The sequence below is a fragment of the Pseudochaenichthys georgianus genome, chromosome 21, assembly GCF_902827115.2.
Source record: "Pseudochaenichthys georgianus chromosome 21, fPseGeo1.2, whole genome shotgun sequence".
Classification (NCBI taxonomy): domain Eukaryota; kingdom Metazoa; phylum Chordata; class Actinopteri; order Perciformes; family Channichthyidae; genus Pseudochaenichthys; species Pseudochaenichthys georgianus.
Genome location: NC_047523.1, coordinates 33,634,221 through 33,649,820, shown reverse-complemented (window position 1 = coordinate 33,649,820; position 15,600 = coordinate 33,634,221). Strand labels below are relative to the sequence as shown.

The following is a 15,600-nucleotide window of genomic DNA, read 5'->3' as shown; positions in this document are numbered from 1 at the left end:
ACAAACAAACAATATTAATGCTAAAAAGGATTTTGGTATACAATTTATCAAAGGCTCATTACTCATTGCCCATCTACCCAATGGTAGATAATCAAAAATGTTTAACATTGTGTCGTTAATAGTTCCTGATTAGGAGTACATTAAAATTGTTTTTCATCATCTCAAATATAGCAAATGTACTGTGAGTTAAAAATGTTGCCACCTTGGGAGCTTTAGGTAAATACAGCAACAACACTTATTCTCCACCGTATATGTGTAACCACTTTACTGTCACTGGTGATCAAATGCACTTTTACTATACTATTTGAGTAAATACTACAACTTCTCTGTAAGTCTGTGACGTCATTGGGACCGAAAATACATTTTGACATCGACTCTCATTGGAAAAGAGGCGTCTAAGAATCAACGGATATATATATTTTTTTAGCTAAATCATCTATCCAATACGATATAGAGTTATTTCCTTATATTGACTGAGCCAAGACCGTCCGTGACGCTGTGGATTGGAGGCAGGGTTTAGGGGAAAGGCCACAGATGCGGTATTTTTGTTCTAGAGTCTGGTCATTTTGGTTTCATTCGCATTTCCGGAATGAACAATGCCCCCCACCCACCCACCCATCCATCCAGCCACATCTATTTTGTTTCCATATTTCTTGTAAAATCAAAGCTTTATTTTAGGGACAAGCCATTATTTGAATGTGGACTTTCACCAATGCTATTTGAGTACAAACGTCACAAACTTTTATGGTTTTTGCAAGAATGCAATGTAGCTGTTTCTTTATGACGAGACCAAGCACTAAGCCAATCAATTAACCCAATAAAAGAGTGCATCAACCAAAAAATGTGTTTTAGTGCATTTAAAGAATATTCAGTAACACATTGTTATTAATACCGGTTTCTGTTTTGATCATCGGTGTAATCAAGGCGATCACGGCTTCCACCATGACGATCGTATCGGTCATCAAGACGATCACGACTGCCTCCGTGACGATCGCGATTTTCATCAAGGCGATCCCTACCGACGGAACGATCGCGATTTTCGTCAAGTCGGTCCTGACTGCCTCTGTAACGATCGCGATTCTCATCAAGGCGATCCCGACTTCCACCTGAACGATCCCGTTGATCATCAAGGCGATCCCGACTTCCACCTGAACGATCCCGTTGATCATCAAGGCGATCCCGACTTCCACCAGAACGATCACGTTGATCACCAGAACGATCACGCCTGTTGTCTTGCCGATCAACGCTTCCACTGTAATGACTACTACGTTCATCTTCAAGACGATCAGCATGGCCATCGTAACGATTACGCTCATCATCAAGGCGATCTCGACTTCCAAGATGGCGATCCTGCTGGTCCTCCTGGTAACGCTGAGAGTCGACATCACTTCCCTTGCCCACATGCTTTTCTTGACTGCTATAATAACTCTGTTGATCCTCCTCTAACTTGTTTGCAGCTCCTACGCTGTAGGAGCTCTCAGGAAGATTTTTGTCTTCGTGCTGCTTGACCTGCTTTATGTCACCCTTTGACTTGTCGTCCCAGTACTGCTCTCCAGCTTCGGCAGCATCTTTGTCATAATATGCCGCTTCTCCAGGGGAACTAACAGACAAACAGAAACAGAATACACAAAATAAATGGTAAAGCTAGGTAGAATAATCTGTACTTCATGGCTATTCCCAACTCAGCTCAGTTGGTTTTCCATTAGCCAAAGTTGTGGATAGTACCCAAGCCTCCTGAAAGAGCGCCGACCGTTGAATCAAATTGTTGTAATGGCCAAACGGTGGTACTACACCCCGTTATAGTCTGTGGTGTAACTTTGACTTACATTTTAAATGCCTTTGTGATGTGCTGCAACCCATTTTCCCCTCGGGGACAAATAAACGAATACTACTACTACTACTACTACATTGGGAAGATACGATACATCGTAAATCAGCTGAAAAGGCTCAGCTAAATAAACTACCCAGATGTCGACAAAACCTTGATTGAGGTTCCAAGTTAAAAAGCAGATAGTTGATGGTGGAGTTAAATCACTACAGACAACTGATATGTCAGGGAACCCTTGGCAACCCATTGTCACAAAGCCGCACTTTTGAAAAAGCCAAAGGTACCATCAAAAGCAACTACACAATGCAGTACAGTGAATTGACAAAGTGCACTAAAGATGCCCAACAATTTGACGCAGCTTTCACTATCAGAAAATACTCTCTCCTCAACTCAAGGGGTTCATATCCATTGTGGAAAAAACGAAATAAAGAAGTACTGCTCCACAGAGTAGGCATTCAGTCAAGCGGAACCATGCAGTAGAAATTAGGCATTTGTTCCTAAGAAAACACGAACATAAATGTGTGGTTTACAGCGGCAGAAAAACACAGTATTGATCAAATGGCACATTTCCACTGCAGCGGGGTAGCCCCGTTTAAGCGTCCCTAAGCGTCCTCGCTCAGGCCGTCCGAGGCCGTGGTGCATTTCCATTACAGTTTAGGACCTGGGGTAGCAACGCAGTGTAGGCGGGGCGATCGGCTTTTTTTCTTTTCACATTTCGAGTTGTTCCGTCGAGCTCCCGCTGGATTTTATCATCCCCAATGAGATGTAGGAACGTCGTCACCTCCTCGGTCGACCACGGTGTGCTTTTCTTTGACGTTGCCATTTTTGTAGCTCCTCCGTTTACAAAAATGCTGTGTATAAAAATGCTGCAAGCTTGCTTCTAGATATATATGCGACGCTAGGGATGATCTCGCGCGCGATCTTGTGACGATTCTCTCTGACCAATCAGCAGTCGAGAGTGTTGACATCACTAGTTCAGCTCTGGCCCTGGCCTGATAGAACCACGATTTTATGGGGCCGGAAAAAGAGGGAAGAAGTACCCGCTAGCCGGTGCTACGCTATATGGAAAGGCCACCAAAAACTGGCCTGGCCGCTTGAGGACGATTAAGGACGCTTAAACGGGGCTACCCGCTGCAGTGGAAATGCGCCAAAACTTACCCTTCAGCGTACTCTTCCTTTTTGCCCTTTTTCTTGCAGCAACAATAGGCGACAATTCCCAGCAACACAACGCCTGCGAGGACTCCTACAATTATACCTGCAGTGGACCCAATGTTCATGCTGCCTGAAGAGAAAGAAGGAAAGAAAAGAGGTGTTCACACTACTTAGTCTGAATAAGATCAGAGGGTAAATCTTTGTAAAACACTTACCAGGCGTCACAGCCAAAGTCAAGTTGCAGGAGGAAGAACCAACTCGATTTGTTGATGTGCAAATGAAGAAACCAGACGTGTCTATTGAAATATTGTAGAGAGACAGAACTCCAGCCTCTGCAAAATAATGACAAAAATAAGGCTTAACAATGTTGATTTGATCAGAATCAAAATCAGAATTATTTACCCACAGTTGTAATGGGATTTTCAAAGAAAAGAAAATTAAGTTAAAAAAAGAAAGAAAAGAAAAAAGATTGTAAATGTAATAAAGTAAAAACTAAAGTATATAAATATATTTATAAAACATAGAGAAGTTAATCTTCAGACGGTCACAGTCTACATAAAACAACAATGTAAAAACATGTATATTACAATATAAAGCAGTGTATAAATAGTAATGATATTAAAACCTGAATACCAGGTTATTGCTCAAAATGTACATTATAATATAAAAATAATGCCAAAGCAGCTAGCAGAGTATTGCGGTGGACCCTCCAGCAGCCACGTCAAAAATATTTGCTTTCAAAATAACACATGGATAGTAAATTGCATACTTTCTGTCGTCTTAGCTGGAAATGGTCTGGCAGTGTTTTTGACACTGAAGCTTTTCCACTCGTATGCAGGTTGTGGTGATCCGTCCTCAGACATGCAGGTGAGGCTGATGTTGTTAAAGTACGATGCTTCTCCCTGAATCTTACAGATCGGTGGAGACGGAGGGACTGGACGAAAAAAACACAGAATTGACCATACAAACTTCAGGATGCAGAACTTTGTAAGCAGAATTGATTTAAAGGTCCCCTATTATACTGTTTTCCATCAATATATTATAGGTCTAAGATATATACAAAACATTTCTCTGAAGTGTTTGGCTCCAAACACTGAACAGATCATTGCAGCATCCCATAATCCCCTCTGTTTCAGCCCTGATTCAAAAGTGCTGATTCTCTGGCTGAAGTCGAATAGTCCATTAGGAACCTTCCTAACGGAGTGAAATGACCCGGAAGTCCCTCAGTGGCAGCCATGATAAGTGCCGTTCCAATTCTCCAAATGAAAGGAAAGGAGGTTTCAAACTTCCTTCATAACCTCCTTTAGCTTAGGAACCACTGGACCTCCCTTGACGAAAGGAGAGGAGAAAATGCTGCCCCACAATGCCTTGCGGCCGCAGCATTTGCCGTCACTCAACAGTCGGCCGTTCACAGAAACAACCGATTATGACCGAGAAATGATATCATGAAAGTTACGGTGCTTATTAAGAATTTTAAAATGTATGTGGTAACTTGCCAAAGTGCTTTGTTCTGAACGAAGCATATAATCAGTATTATAATCAAAAAGAGAAATATGAACGTTAGTTTTTACTGAAATGATCAAATAAAGTCAACATTTCAGTCTTTACTGAGCTGTGTGGGGTTTGTTCAACTTTTAAAAGATGTTTGAATGGTGATATACACAGTGATAGATGTTAAGGACTAACGTTTATAATAAATACATTTGTATTGATTTTAAGATCTTTAGTTCATACAATCATACGTATTGGGATCATTTGTATTAATGTGGACCGGAGGGAGAGGGTGACGAGCCAACCCTGTCTCCTAAAAATTACGTTCTCACAGAACTAAACTGCATTCTCAATTACGTTTAGCAAGAAACGTATTTTCTCCTACGTTACGTTCGTTATGAACGTATCTCAAATACGTTTTTTTTCTACATATCTTTGCCATTTATTGTCTTGCTTATAATAATGATAATAGTCATTTAGAAATATCATTTTAGAGCACACATTTGAAATCAGTAGGCGAGGCTGTAATTTCTCCAGCTGTTACTCTCATGAGCGAGGCAGAACATAATAGTTTTAACATGACAAAAAGCTGCTGTATCGTTTATTGCACCTCAAACATTAAAACAAATCCAGAGTTACGTGTTTCTGTACTTCCTCTAAGAAGAAAGGACAGTAACAGAAGAGCTCTGTGGCTTCAGGCTTGATCGCTGTTCAAATGACAGCGTTGGTTTCCCCAAAAGTGGGCGGGCCGTAAAGTGACGTAGATTTTACTCTCATCTATTATTCAAAATCATTCTATTTATTCTAACGTAAATTACATGCCAGTGTTTTATGTTTTTAATTTTAAATCGTATAATGTCGGACTTTTTTTCCCGTCTGTGAGGAAAAGAAATGGGGCTTAGAGCCTCAAAATACTGAAATCTGTATTTTTGAAAATCTTTTTTTCCTTATTTACTCAACAATAACACACAATTATCCTTGTTTTTATTTATTCGTTTAATTCTATAATCTTGGGCTTTTTAGCCGTAAAGTCACCGGAAACAGACGTAGGCTTATAAGGGACATTTTGAGGATACACACAAACCCACTGAACAGATTACCCAAGATCCTCAGCTTGAAGCTCGTTGATTGGATGTTTAGCCGCAATGCATGTTGGGATATGATGTTCATGCGATATGATATCCGAAAAAAATAAAATAATACTTTATTCCGAATGTTCTTGCTTTTCTCTTTGGAAGTCATCACATAACGGCATTGTAATACGCAGTTCGGCTGCATTAAATATTACACATCTGCCGTAGTTCTTTATTTAGCGCCCTGATGAGAAGACTTCTGGACAAACAGGAGAACTGCCGCCAAAACTGAATATGTGACGTGGATCATAAATATATCAACAATTAAACAACACCTTGCATTTCATTTCACAAAATACGTCTCCTTGCAGTATCAATACTAATTCGGCTGACTTTTATATTTGATCCAATTGGTAGATAGGTTACATTTACACCATAACCGTGCACAGCTGATAGAAAAGGACTGATTTTCTTTGAATATAAGAATGTAAATACTGAGTTGAGAGAATAGTCAGGGGATTTGGGTGATGGGAGACACATCTATGGAATCACAATTTCAATAGCTTACCATTAAATGACGGATATGCCTTTCTGTCTGTGATGTTTTACAAATCAGATATTAATGTGTAGAAGTAAAGCATGAGAAATAGTATAGCAATATCCTGTAAAATTATGTAAAAACATGAATAAAACTACACATCTTCAGATGTTATACATACATAATGTCCTAATACAAAGTTATTATTAGTATGCTGTGTGTACCTTGTGTGCACCGCCTAGTGGTTAAAGCACGTCGTTGAATTATTTTTGTTGAATAATGTTATTTTTGTTGAATAATGTTATTTGATGAAAAAAATATTAAGAGTACATACTTTCATATGGGGAAAGTAGAAGGTCTGTGATAGAAATATAGAATATAAAAAATCAAGAAGATACTGCAAGTGATCTCTACAATAAAACAGTTTAGTGCACGATGTACAAAGATATTAATAGGAGGATGTGCAAAACAGACAAACTAATTAACCTCTATTTAAACATTAAATAATAACTTTAGGTTAAGGTCTTCTTTCAAATAAGAAAAACACTTTGGGGGTATCTATCTACAGATAAATATTAAGCCTGACAAAGTACTTAACGTCTAATGTATTGCTTTCCTGCAATGTTAACTATGTTGAAGCACTTATACTCTTATGTATGTAGATAGTATAAGAAATGTGCAGAATATGACAGTTTAATGGTGGAGGTACACACATATTGATAGATGTCTTGTAATTAACTATTAGTAGAGAATAACGAGTAATTAATATACTTGATAGAGATCTGCAGATAAATGTTTCTTCTCAAGCACCAACTATCAAATATCTCGCCTGATTGTTGGCACTTGACAATCACCTTCCCTGAATTGTACTCAGGTGTAACTAAAGTCTGCTTTAAAGGTTGTTTATATTTCACATCATTAATCAGAATCTGCAGAGTTACTAAAGTAAATGTAGTGGAGTACAAATACCAGGTTAACCTCTGAATTGCAGTGGAGTAGAATATATATTAATGCTGCCCATTATGGATAGGCTACAAGCGATTTTCACCCATGTAGTAATTACATGTTTTAAATGTGTACACACCAATGTGTTTCCTATCGCCTAAACCTCCAGGGCTGTACACAGTTTAATACTGTCAACTTCTAATTTTTGGAAAAACGAAAACGTCTTTTAAAACTACAATTCCCAGTAGAGACGTGCCATAGAGAACATGTTGCCAGCATGTGTAGTTCTCGGGGGGCGTTCGAGTCCAGTTTTGAATAGTCTGCCGTGGTTTCATTCTATTTCAAAGAGCTTGACGCTCGGCGTAACCTTGGCGCACTGCCACTCCAACATCCAACCACAGAGCTTGAAGATTAATCACGGGGTTTGTCAACGGGACTGTAGTCCCAAAGGATAGCTGGGGATTATGGGTAGTGTAGTGTCTTCAGCCATCCTAAACTGAAATGTTTTTCGGATATCATATCGCATTAACAACACCACATCTGGCGTCACAGAGATCTTCTGTTACTGTCCTTTCTTCTTGGAGGAAGTACAGAAACACGTAACTGGATTTGTTTTAATGTTTGAGGTGCAATAAACGACACAGCAGCTTTTTGGCATGTTAAAAACTATTATTTTCTGCCTCGCTCATGAGAGTAACAGCTGGCAAAATTACAGCCTCGCCTACTGATTTCAAATGTGTGCTCTAAAATGATATTTCTAAATGACTATTATCATTATTATATGCAAGACAATAAATAGCAAAGATATGTAGAAAATAAACGTATTTGAGATACGTTCATAACGAACGTAACGTGGGAGAAAATAAGTTTCTTGCTAAACGTAATTGAGGATGCAGTTTAGTTCTGTGGGAACGTAATATTTAGGAGACAGGGTTGTACGCATATGTTTCACTTTCCTTTTTTATTTCAATTCCAACTTTGGTCATGAAGAATATGTTTCTCTGTTGTCCACGTTCATAAAGCATAAAGCAGCAGCATCAGAGCACGGTGCAGAGTCTAGATGAGTTCACAGCAGTCCCTCGTTCTTATTAAACATCCATGTTGTAGTCCGCTATAGAAAACTGTAGTTTCCATAGTTTCCCCACAGCAGCAGACAAACATTTATGACATCCGCTGGCGCATCATAAACACGTCGGATAGTGAAAGTGCAGTTGGATTCTCTAAAGTACCGCAGTCTCTTCTCCTAAATACTTTTGAATTCCCCTATCCACTATCCCTTAACCCCGTGACGTTTCACTCAGAGGTCAAGGAATAGACGATAGGGTTAGACGTTAGGAGCTGATTTTTGGATTATCCGACCGCAACCTGTCTTTTACTTTAGATGAAAATAAGGAGCCCCTCCCCACGCCCCTCTGAGAGATATTTGATTAAAAAGAACACAATGGTGCTCTAGGAGGAGATTCAGGTGATAAGGTGTGGCGGGGGGGGGGGGGGGGGGGGTTACCTTGGTTGGTGATTGGCTAATGGTTACACAAGACAACACATCGTTATGACATCATAAAGTGGCCAAAATCTGATCAGCTCATTTTCAGACAGGTTTTTCTATAAATGGATCAGAACAAAAAGAGTGAGAATCTTTTTTCCTGCAACTTTCATATTCCCTTTACACAGAGGGGACACATGTTTATGTATGAAAGACATGAAAAAGTGGATTTTGCTCAATAGGTGACCTTTAAATCATGTCAGATTAATTCTCACCCAGGACCAAAAGGGAAGTGGTGGCAGCGGTTACTCCCTCGTCATCATTGGGGATCAGGACACCGCACTGGTAACTGCGGCTGTCCTGCACGGTCAGCTTGGATAACCGCAGTGTGCTCACTTGTTGGTTGATCTCCAGAGAGGCTCGGCCTTCATACTTCGGTGCAATGTTTACCGGAGTGTTCAAAAAGTAGGTGGCTAACGTTTGCTAGAGAAATAAACACAAACATTTGAGTATAACATTACATGACATGTTACTTGTTAGACGCTTTTATCCAAAGCGACTTACACACTCAATACTGTGGACAATCCCCACAGGAGCAATTTGGGGTGAAGTGTCTCAGGGACACAACGACATGCTGACTGCAGTGGGGTTTGAACATCATGAACCCTGATCCGAACACCAACACACTGTCCACTGCGCCACACGCCTCCCTAATGCCGAATGTGATGTCACATTTCACCATGACATAATGTTTAATGATAGAAGAATTTGTAAATAAATTATTAAATTGTAAAACTTTTTTTAAGTTAAATTATTTTGAATTTTTTTACTTTACACAATTTGTCACATGCATCTTTTATAATTTTACAGACAAAACAAACCAGAAAATTATACAATTCTTTAGTTTTAATTTCAGTCATCAGCTTCAGTCTTGCTTTTTCTTTGACTACATTATTTATGTACAATTTGTTGTGACTATAATTCAGATAGCAAAGTAATATAAAGTTGAACATGAAATGTCCTTGTTTCCATCTGTGTGTGCAGCCAGCCGTTAGTGAAGCCGAGCCTTATGTGCAAAAGGCAGTCTTTACTTTGTATTCAGAGGACAAAGGTCATAACGGCTATGAACAGATAAGGAAGAACCTGTATGCTTTTAATGTTGAACATTTCCTGTATCAATCAATTAACACACAGGACTCCGCCATATAGAAACAGTTTTAAACTACAGTAATTTATTTTTTGCTTTAAGTAAGACATTGTTTGAACACACTACAAATTAATATTTTAAAAGTTGACCCAGTGTGTGTAGTTTTCTGAGACTGTTAATTGACTGTAAGGTACTCAATAACTTGGATAAAAAGCGGATAAGTTACTGATAGGATGGTGTTTATTAAAGAGGTAATTAATCGATTAATAGTAATACCATTATACTAACATACAGTTGTACGAGAGAGCACCCAAAGTGCTGGATCCTAAACTTCCCACAATACAGCTCAAATGCAGACACACCCTGTCTTGTAAACACCCACGTCTTTCACACTCCATGCCCCCAGTTTTAATTTCTGATATAATTTATTACTCTCATAGCCAAAGCCGGAAGATAAAGCTGCAATGAAACGTTATACATTATTTGTTCACAGGCTATAATCATCATGAGTAATCTGATCTTTATTTGTCCAATGTGGAGTTCCACTTTAGTATACCTCACCACAAAATGTTTTATTCATAATTTATTGATTTTTGCATGCCTCTCACCATCGGTTCTCCGGTGTTTTCAGGGTAGGCTTCCCATGTGATGACGAGTGTGTCGGTGACAGGTCGGGCGGGGGTGAAGGAGCAGGTCATGGTGACTTCTCCTCCACTCGCTGCCTCATATTCTCTATCTGGAATAGAAACCTGCAAACTCCTGCAGCAGGGAAGTACTGAAACAAAAATAAATACATCATGACAGATATTTCAGTTTTACGCTGCTATGGACAACCTTGCACTAATGTACATTTCCCAAGATATTGAAGTGACTGTTATTTTGTATATATTGATTGTTTTGCTTTTATTTATGTCTTAATGTGTGCATATGTATAAATGTTTCTGTTAATTGTGTATTGGATATACATATTTTATATATATATATTTTTGTATTCGGGATTGTGGGAAACGATCTCTCTGTCTGTACACACAAACTGAAAGATTGACAATAAAGTTGACTTTGATATTTTTTCATTTAATCTAGTACTGTCCACTTTTGAGGTACTTGAGTATTCCCATTTAATGGTACTTTATAGTTATTTGACACAATATTTTGTATACAAATTATTTTTGATGTACTACATTTAGGCTAGTTTAAAGGTTTTTGATAGTTTAAACGTTAGTTTGCAAGTTTAAATTAATAAAACAAATGCATTGTGATGTATTATCGGTTAAGGTTCCCAGCAGTAGTTTATATAATGTGATTCACATTAGCTTTTCCTTTAGCAGCTGCACAATAAAATACACATTAATGCTTCACTAATTATGATTCAGCATACAAATGGGGCCATTTTACACAATCAATACTTTTAAGCATGTTGCTCTAAGTGTATTTTGATACTCGTATTTTTTGTGCTTGAATTATGATAAGAGTTTTAATGCAATAATTGTACTTGTTAAAGCGTATTTTTACAATGTGATATTTCAATTTTTACACAAGTGAAAGATATGAGTACTTCCGCTTCCATTCTCTGCTTTTGCTAAATTCGTAGAGAAACATTGGTAGGATAAGATTGACTATAAAAAACAAACGCCATGTTAGTTTCGCCAAATATAAGATACAATATGTTTCTTGCAAAGGTGTATGGTTTTAACACCTTTTAAGGTGAACACACACTCTGCTTCCTGTTGAGTATGGCAAGAAGTTGGATTAATGATTAACACGGGTGATAATAGCTTAAGGTGTGGCAGAGGTTTGTCGAAAAGAGAAAGACTAAAAGCATAAATCCTACCTGTGAGTATCAGAAAAAGCTTTCGCCATCCAAGCTCCTTGTTTGTAATCATTTCTGTAAGAGGATGAAAATATCCAACAAGTAGAAAATCTGAAACTGATGCTTTAAGTCCAAGAGCAAGAGCCCGTCTAACCTTCACGGTGAACTCCAAGGCGTAGAGAAGTGGACCTTTCCAGGTAATATGTTAACACCTGCAGGTCACATGTCTCCAGAAGGCCAATCATTGACCTGCCAACCCCTTAAATACATCTGACTTCTAGAGATGTATGTGATTCTGATGGGACTACAACAAAAACCTCCAATAATAAAATATGTTTTTGAAAAAAACATATAGATTGGTAGATAGATAGATAGATAGATAGAAAGATATATAGTTAGATAGGCAGATAGATAGATAGATAGATAGATAGATAGATAGATAGATAGATAGATAGGCAGATATATAGATAGGTAGATAGATAGTTAGATAGGCAGATATATAGATAGGTAGATAGATAGATAGATAGATAGATAGATAGATAGATAGATAGATAGATAGATAGATAGATAGTTAGAAAGATAGATAGTTAGATAGGCAGATAGATAGAGATAGATAGGCAGATAGATAGGTAGATAGATAGATAGATAGATAGGCAGATATATAGATAGGTAGATAGATAGTTAGATAGGCAGATATATAGATAGGTAGATAGATAGTTAGATAGGCAGATATATAGATAGGTAGATAGATAGATAGATAGATAGATAGATAGATAGGTAGATAGATAGATAGATAGATAGAAAGATAGATAGTTAGATAGGCAAATAGATAGAGATAGATAGGCAGATAGATAGGTAGATAGATAGATAGATAGATAGATAGATAGATAGATAGATAGGTAGATAGATAGTTAGATAGGCAGATATATAGATAGGATAGATAGATAGATAGATAGATAGATAGGTAGATAGATAGATAGATAGATAGATAGAAAGATAGATAGTTAGATAGGCAGATAGATAGAGATATATAGGCAGATAGATAGATAGGTAGATACATAGTTAGATAGGCAGATATATAGATAGGTAGCTAGGCAGATAGATAGATAGATAGATAGATAGATAGATAGATAGATAGAAAGATAGATAGTTAGATAGGCAGATAGATAGAGATATATAGGCAGATAGATAGATAGGTAGATACATAGTTAGATAGGCAGATATATAGATAGGTAGATAGATAGATAGATAGATAGATAGGTAGATAGATAGATAGATAGATAGATAGAAAGATAGATAGTTAGATAGGCAGATAGATAGAGATATATAGGCAGATAGATAGATAGGTAGATACATAGTTAGATAGGCAGATATATAGATAGGTAGCTAGGCAGATAGATAGATAGATAGATAGATAGATAGATAGATAGGTAGATAGTTAGATAGGCAGATATATAGATAGGTAGATAGGTAGATAGATAGATAGATAGATAGATAGATAGATAGGCAGATAGATAGAGATAGATAGGCAGATAGATAGGTAGATAGATAGATACAAACATTTTATAAAGTGAGTTTTTGGAAGTAAAGAAAATGGTTTTAGGAATGCTAACCATTGAATGTCAAACTAAATCAGTAAATAAATAATTTAAAAACAAGAAAATTCTAAATATATAATTTAACTGATCAAAGTCAGTGACTGTTTCTCAACATTTCATTGGAAGTTACATTGTGTTGTATGTGGTACTGCTGTACTCAGTTTGACCTGCAGGCAGCAGTGTTGCACTGACCACGATGTTGCAAGTGTTTAACTCAAAGACTGTTAAAATAGGGGTGATACAAAAAGTGAACCTCTAATTCCATTATAGCATAAAGTAAACAATACAACAACTGACAGATGTAATTAAACATCTGTTAACCTTTGGTCCATGTTGTTTGAAAGGCAGAGGTGTTAAGTTAACCCGAATCTTAAGTTTAATCAGAATTTGGTTCATTGCCCAGAATTTTTTCAAATAAAGATAATTTAATTTGGTATCTGGTGGTTGTTTGAACACAGTCAGTGAGAGAAAATAAAATGGAAAAGTGAAAGCAAATATAGAAACAAATTGTAGAGGAAATGTATAGTATAGTACACTATAATAATAATAATAATAATAATAATAAGGTTTTTTGCCAAATAGGTTTTCAATTAGGAGGAGTATGCCTCTGTGTTTGTTGTATGGAATAAAGATATTAAGATGACAAAAAAGAAAATGAACGGTCAAAAAAATTAAATATACATAATAATATTACAGTCAGAATATGAAGAAGATACTAAAACAATACGAAAATATGTTCAATATGTCATGCAGGATGTTAAAAAATATAGATATTTATACGGAAAACATCTTGGTTGGTCAATCAAAAGACTACACAAAACATTTAATCACACTTAATTTACAGTTGTACAGGTTTAGATATATATTGTATCTATTTGTCCGGCTGTTACAGGTACCATTTTCTTTCAATCAATTCAGCGTTTGAAAATTAATTAACAGACTCTCTCTCGAGCTGAGCACGGCGGATTAACCTTTTGAAGGCCCCGGGGAAAACGTTATAATTCGGGCCCCTATTAACCCCTCTGAGCGCTGTGTGTGTACACTGTGGCCTTCCATTAAGTACACTGGCATAGCAAAACTTCACTATAGACCGATTCATAATCTTATACTGGGACCGGCAACAGGTTTTCTGTGAGTAATTTTAATATTTATGTTTTGGACTTTTGCATTAATGAATATATATGTGAGGAGCACAAGCAAAACACAGGTGCAGGCCTTTACAATGCACGTAACACCTGTGACCTGTTTATTAATCTGCACACATGGTGAGAGAATAAAGGAAGTAGATGTAATGTAATGGGTTATTTTGGTATATCTGTGCAGATTAATGTGCAAAATGCAGGAAGTGGCGGGGATAAAAGGAAATGTGTCCCCACTTCGCATCCCTTCATATTAGCGAAGTGACATTTCCCTTTTATGGTCAAGGAGAGGTCATGGACATGTGTGACTATTGTTTAATTTTTTCTTCTCTTTTCAGGGTGGATGTTTAACAATATTAGTTGGTAGCTAGACATCTATGAGTATGCAGTATATCCATACTGTACCGAAGATTTCAACATTAAACAGAAATGTTTGACCTTGATTGGGCTACAGCAATTATTCTAAACTGCATTGTGCTTTTTGTATTAAGCACTTTTTGGAAATAACCTTTCAAAATCACTGTCCAACAACAATTGCTGTTGCACCTAGATTTCAAGTCAGTTTGTATGCATCTTGAGTAATAGGCTACTGCTATTTGGATATACAATTAGCTTATCACTCATATGTGTTCTGTTTTTCATGTCTGAATGTCTGCGTCACAAACATAGATAAAGATAATGACACACATACAAGGTACAAGGGTTTTTGATGTACGCATTTTGAGATGTTTAAGTTAGTATATAGACAACTTGATTTCAAGCCCCAAATAAAGCTCCTATCAGTGTTGTTATGCATGTATACTTTTTTTGGTAAAGATTAGCTTATAACCTTTCCTGGCTTTAATATTATATCTGACTTTAACAGACTACCAGGTTATGTCAATTCAATGTAGGCCTATGTCTCTAAAAAAATTTCTTTAAAAGTTGATAAAGTTTTAGTTGGCTTTATTGTTATTGCCAAAGACAAACAGAAGGCTTCATGTGCACTGTATTGCAGATCCGCCCATCCATGACCTTTTCAGTGCAAATTCATAGTGCAAGAAGAGCTGATTATTTAGGTATGTAAATAAGCAACAGAGAATAACACCCCACACACACTCCACTCAAGTATGCACATGTTCCTATGCACGAGTGAGCAAATTTTGCATGTGAAGATGGGCTGTTTTTGCTCCAAAATATTTAAAAATATTTAAATATGATTTGCAATGAGAACTTGTACCCATAGCTACTGCAATGTTCTTATGGTAGGCCTACTCAGATACTTTACTTTTACTTTTTTACTTGTCTATTCTCAATGCAGTACTTTTACTTTAAATGTTGTATCTTCAGCGTGGGGTACTTTTTGTGTGCGTGTGTGTGCGTGTGCATGCGTGCGTGTGTGTTTGTGTGGGTGTGT

General features: G+C 37.2%; 1 protein-coding gene across 1 annotated transcript; it reads right to left on the bottom strand.

Moving 5' to 3' along the window:
• Window positions 1–620: 620 nt before the first annotated feature.
• LOC117466331 (cell surface A33 antigen-like) lies at window positions 621–11,650 on the bottom strand. Its single transcript, XM_034109531.2, has 7 exons — window positions 11,489–11,650; window positions 10,266–10,432; window positions 8,786–8,993; window positions 3,750–3,914; window positions 3,196–3,312; window positions 2,987–3,110; window positions 621–1,600 (listed from the first exon to the last, which is right to left on the bottom strand). The coding sequence occupies exons 1-7, from the start codon at window positions 11,538–11,540 to the stop codon at window positions 886–888; spliced, it is 1,548 nt and encodes a 515-aa protein (XP_033965422.1). The 5' UTR covers window positions 11,541–11,650; the 3' UTR covers window positions 621–885.
• Window positions 11,651–15,600: the final 3,950 nt, after the last annotated feature.

Bases quoted from the DNA above. Each gene is read 5' to 3' on its own strand.
- LOC117466331 (XM_034109531.2), bottom strand. From the start codon at position 11,540: ATGATTACAAACAAGGAGCTTGGATGGCGAAAGCTTTTTCTGATACTC. The intron at 10,433-11,488 runs GTAGGATTTATG...TTTTTGTTTCAG, and splicing joins GCTTTTTCTGATACTCACAG to TACTTCCCTGCTGCAGGAGT. The intron at 3,111-3,195 runs GTAAGTGTTTTA...CTTTCTCTTCAG, and splicing joins GACTTTGGCTGTGACGCCTG to GCAGCATGAACATTGGGTCC.